The sequence below is a fragment of the Protopterus annectens genome, chromosome 5.part1 (assembly GCF_019279795.1).
Source record: "Protopterus annectens isolate FY-2018-M chromosome 5.part1, PAN1.0, whole genome shotgun sequence".
Taxonomy (NCBI): Eukaryota; Metazoa; Chordata; order Ceratodontiformes; family Protopteridae; genus Protopterus; species Protopterus annectens.
This window is the reverse complement of record NC_056736.1, coordinates 526,074,864-526,080,863: the sequence shown is the minus strand read 5'-3', so window position 1 is coordinate 526,080,863 and position 6,000 is coordinate 526,074,864. Positions and strand designations below refer to the sequence as shown.

The 6,000-nt window shown below is 37.9% G+C and overlaps 1 protein-coding gene across 1 annotated transcript in view; it reads right to left on the bottom strand.

Moving 5' to 3' along the window:
* SIDT1 (SID1 transmembrane family member 1) overlaps positions 1 to 6,000 on the bottom strand; it is an 853,551-nt gene that overhangs the window by 553,320 nt on the left and 294,231 nt on the right. The window contains exon 9 of the mRNA XM_044073143.1: positions 4,676 to 4,769. Within this exon, the coding sequence (XP_043929078.1) occupies positions 4,676 to 4,769 (94 nt within the window). The remainder of the gene's footprint in view (positions 1 to 4,675; positions 4,770 to 6,000) is intronic.

Genomic DNA, 6,000 nt, shown 5'->3' with positions numbered 1-6,000 from the left:
GTCAGAGATTTCTCTGTATGCCAGTTTGGGACAAAGTAAAGGGACAGTGTATTTAGCCTGTCCATGTAGGATATATTTCTGAAGCCCTGAATTCTCCTGGTCAGGAACCTGTGTGGTACATTTTGAAAGGAGAATTATACTTGATGATGGGCCTGATAAGAGAGGAATACAGGGAAGTTATAACTTACTTGTTCCTGGAAGAAATGTCCTTACTAATGGGGTGAGCCATGTAAAAAGTTCTCCATACAATGGAGGCAACATGGTGGTCAAACGTTAGATTGCTGTTGACTTGGGTGCCCAGGTCCCTCACAACTGCTTGCGTGTTTAGGACGTTGTTATTAATGTGATCATTTGCGGAGATGTCGCTCTCCCCAAAGGGGATGGTGATGTGTTGCATCATCCCATAAATGCTACAAGATTTTGAAATATCCATTAAATCATCATAGCTATCACATAAAAATCATCTCCATTTTAAAATCACATCACCATAACACTATAGTGGTTGTTATTCACTGCTAGACCCCTCCAAATAAATGATGTTCATCTGAAGGATTACCTAAAAATTGTTTTTAAGTATCCTTCACATTTAATACTAATAAACAACATGCAGACACTCCATCACTAAATGTATCACACTTATTGTTGGCAACAGAAAAGAGCACAACAGAAGTCAGATCATACTACACATGTATTGCAACAGTTGAGCATATACATGCATGCGAGACAGATTTAAAATACCACCAGCTTCAGTGAATGCTGAATAGGTAGAACCTTTACATGAATTGTAAGCTTGTATATTCAAAATCACCATCATAATGGTGGTTTCTTAGTTGAAAGAAGAATTAACTGCTATTGGTGGAAACCAGGTACCTAATTGTCCAGTGACTCCTTATTGACCCACTGACAGTGACAACCACATAAAATGCAAGGGGACCTGGATTCAATCCCCAGACAAAGGTCAGTGTATTTTTTTTCCTTTCTCAGTGAGTTGTAAATACACAAGTTAAAACATACATATGCTAATGTTACATATGCTAATGTTACATATGCATTCATATTTCTCCAATATCAGTATATTACCTGGATCCTTGATCCTCCTTCTGAATTCCCTGCCATGCATACAGCACATCAGGCAATTAGCACCCTTCAGCACATGTTTCCATAGCAGGTACTTGTTTTACGGGGTTGAGCTGCTAGCCCGAGGCCCAACCCTCCTCAGAGGGTGCATCACACACTTGCACACACACACACACACACACACACACACATACCTGGGACCAATTTAGAGTGTCCAATCCACCTACTGCATGTCTTTGCAATGTGGGAGGAAACCGCAGCACCCAGAGGAAACACACACAAACACAGAGGGGACGTGCAGACTCCACGCAGAAGGCACCCCAGCCAAGAATCAAACTGAAGAACCTCTTGCTGTGAGGCGACAGTGCTAACCACAACACCACAGTGCCATCCATCTGATCAAATTCAAATTTATTGAGACACCCAAAATAATAGGTTGAAGACTGACAGAAAATTAAAAGGCCAGCTCCATGGAGCAGAGAGATAAGGACCTATTTACAGCCCAAGTGACACTGGTTCAATTAAAGTCTTGGGTATCTGAGGCCCATGCAAGGAGGGATGCGTAGCCCATCCTGGCAGAGAGGGCATTAACTGATGATTCTCCCTAATGGGAGGAGTAGTTCAGTGAGAGGAGCACCCCTCAGATGAAGTTGGTAAATGTAGAGGGGAGGGTGGGGAAAGTGGGTATGGCTCAATAACAAAATAAAATCCCCAAAAGGAATATGGGTGACCAAGGCCCCAGGATGTATTTAGGTTCTGGAGCTAGCCACAGCAGGATATGAAGTAAATCCATGGGTTTGTTGTAGCTGGTACACCCAGCGTGGACATGGGGCACTAGATATTAGTGCTGCTAAGATGACGTGTGGAGGGGGGACCGAAAAAAATTAGTAAAAATCCAACTGAAAGCCCCTCCTCAAACAAAGATACAAAGTACTTAAATAAGCACTTACATTTACAAACTTCAGAAAAACAAGACTGAATTCACAATCAGCTATGTATGATGTTGCCAGACATAAGGTGGAATGAAATGTTTGCATATGATACTACATGGATCTGTCTTTATCAGCCTACAAATATTTGATTTAGTCTAGCCCAGGAAGGAAAACATGAGAATACTGAAAAGGACAAGGGTGATTAACATGCACTTAGGCTCTTAATTTCTGTCTAGGTTAATATTAAAAAGTCACAGAAAGGGTATTATAGTACAGAACATTACACAAAAGTATTTAAAGAGATGAAGAGGGGATCTTTCACACCTGATGATATCAAAAGGCCTAGCAGTGTCTGTAAATAAATATGTATGTCATTAATGGCCATGCAGTTCTTAAGGAAGGGGACAAAAGATTCAATGTGCTCAAATGAAAGCTAGTATAAGAAGCAGTGGATAAACTGAAAACAGAAGACCAACTGGTAAAAGTAATTAAGTGATTATATACTATATAACAAATCTTACACAACTCCATGGTAAACATGTGAAAATAATAAAATAACAAAGTGGTAGTAGAGCAAAGAGGTTTTAATAACTATAACATAAACAACAATGTAATACTAAGTGCTTTCATCCCTTCTTATTGAACAAGACTTCTATAAAAGTATCCACAAGTTGATTCATACCTTTAATTTTATAAAATCCCTTCAGCTAATCAGATTACATTTCAGTCACAGCAATTACATAATTTAAACCTTAAAATCATGCCAGCAAATTGAATTGCACATTTGACAAAAAAAGTTTATATATATTTAATTTACTAAACCATTAAGTTACATGTTGTAAAAATTACTGATTAAAATTCAGAATATACAGATTTTCAGCTTTTCCCGATTAGGGGTCGCCACAGCGGAACACCGGTCCACTGATGATTGGCAGTTTTTTTTACGGTGCCAAGTTGCCAGCCCGATGCCCAACCTTCAATGAAGGCATGCCGATTCACGCTCACACCTACCTGCATGTCTTTAACGTCACTCGATCGCAGGGAGGACATGCAGACTCCACACAGAAGGCACTCCAGCCGAGAATCGAACGGGAGAACCTCTTGCTGTGAGGCAACAACGCTAACCGCTGTACCACCGTGGCAGAATATACAGATGATGTATAATGTTTACAACTGAAAATATGTCAATATGGTTTATTTTCATTTAGATGACTGTATAAATGTATGATTGCCTATGCCAAAATGGATAATTCAATAAAGATGTTTCTTTTTTTAACAAAAATAAGCATTTAAGCACCCCTAAATGCTATTAAGATTAGGGCTCATGTTAGGGATTAATAAGGGACTGTATCAGCTGGCAAAGAATCAGTAGCAGAAGGTAAACAGCTTTTAAAAGCTGTTAAAACTTCATTCTGCCACATGTATAAACAATAAATGTCAGAGAAAGAGGTGACTAACAATTTTCAATGCTGTTATTCTACAGAGGGTTGCTTTGTTTTTCCCTGTGCCCTCAAAGTAGATTTCTTGGCATCTATGTCTCAAACACATAATAAGCTGGTTATGACTGGATACCTTATCATAACTCACTATGTCTAACTTACCTTTTCAGGTGTTATACATGTGATTCATTCATAGATTAGTACTAAGCTAATCGCCCTTGCGAGCCATTTTAAGCCTAGCCAATTATCCCTTGTGAGACTCAAACCCTGCACCTTGTGCTTGCAAGGCAAACACCTTAACCATTAGGCCACCCTCCCGATTGTATTTACAGTTGGTCTTATTACGTTTAAATATCTCCCATCTGTCCATACATATATGTCTTATGATATGCATAAGTCTTATATCCAAATATTTGCATCCTTACCTATTCAATATCTTAGAATGTCAGTTAATAAATTATGTTATGCTTTTGCTGATATTTTTATCTAAGTATCTGTGAGATATCTATTGCAGCTATACATTTCATTTTAAGAATTCACTTGTGGAGCATTTTTCCTAAGGCCTCCAATGAAAATGGATTTTTCCCACTTGGACTTCCTCGATCATCAAGCACTAATAAATAAATAAGTATACAACCAAACAAAAATTCAAGGGGCAAAATAAAGATTTGACATAGTAACCCATCCATTATAGCTAATGTTATCGGGTTCTAATGTGAAATGCCAACTTCCTGAAAGCTGACATTCCAATAGAATGAATAAAAAATGCTTGAAATCTATAAGGGTGATTTTTTTTTTTTTCGCACTGGGGCAAGTCCCAAAACACTCCCCAATGAGAGAGTAAGCTCCCTACTCCCACAAACTTATATATACTAACTCTATGGTTACACCAACTTGTGAAAGGGTGAAATCTCCTTAAAAGGTGAACCATTGCTGTTGCACAATTAGAAATCACACCGACAATGATTTCCTATAGAGTACAGTGTTTGGCTTATGCCATTTGTTTTCAGGGATTTTTCAGGCTATTGATGTTCATACAATTTCTCCTCGAGCTTGTGTAGGGTGGTCATTTCATTGGCATTGCTCTTTGCTGATGTCTAGCTGAAATGACCACTAAAATAATGTAATATAAACAAAAACATGCAATCAATTTAAAAATCAATGCTTAATATTAATTGGTAATTTTCCAGTATCCTGACAGATCATTCTGAATCTAGATTTACTTACTTGATGTAATGAACAAAAGCAATAATCAATGCTCCAGAGTAGAAAGAGAAAAACACGATGACACAGAAGACGACAGCTCTTACATAAACTGATTCTGTTAAGGGAAAAAAACTGAATTACCAGAATGTTACAAATCACCACACAAATACTAAACAAAAAAGCTGCAAATTGGGTCAGTCATCAGAATTTTTCTAATTTGATGCTATAACAGACAGCAGTTAGACATTGAAATTCAGCAAGATATGTACAGTGTAAAAATTGTTTGAAAAAATGAACCCTGACGTATAAAAAGACCTGATGCACCTGATGACACATGGAACAAAGTTAGTGAGCTAACCACAACACACAAACAAAATACAAATACAAATGAACATAAATAAAATGAAAGCTGCAATTAAAATACCATTAGTCCAGCTAAAAAAGCAATCTCCTTCTTGAAATCTTAAACTATAAAAAATGTAACACTTGCATTCATCTCCAAACTCTAGAAGTCCATTGCCACCATAATTTGATAAATAAAACTTTAGGAAAGTCAAATGAAAGCAACACAATAACCAAAATGAGATTAAAATAATGAAACAAAGCAGAAATAATATTGCAAAACCAAATCATCAGCACAGTTTGCAAGAACCACACCACAGTGCCAGTGGTGCAAATGAGTGAAGTAGATCTACAAAACTGGAATGTGTGCATGTGTACAACTCAGACAATACAAGCAGCTCCAAAAGGAAGCCACAACCAAAACTGAGTAATTCAACAAACATAAAGTGCAATCTTCTTCTTCTTCTTCTTCTTCTTCTTCTTCTTCTTCTTCTTTCGGCTTTTCCTGGTTAGGGGTCGCCACAGTGGATCACCTGTCTGCTCATGATTGCCAGTGGAGTTTTACGGTGTTGAGCTGCCAGCCCAGTGCATAACCTTCCACAGAAGGCACACACACGCACGCACATACTCACACCTAGGGCCAATTTAGAGTGTCCAATCCAACTACAGCATATCTTTGGGATGTGGGAGGAACCGGAGCACCCTGAGGAAATCCACGCGACCACAGGGAGGACATGCAGACTCTGCACAGAAGGCACCCCAGCCAAGGATTGAACCAGAGAACCGCCTAATAAATATAAAGTGCAATAAACAGACAAATTTACATATAAATCAATAGACAAGCAAATTAGTGTGCACAAGCCAGAATAAAACAGAAACAAACAAAAGCCTATATATATATATATATATATATATATATATATATATATATATATATATATATATATATATATATATATTGGTCCCATTCAAAGGATTGCGATTGCAGAACATCAAACCTATGA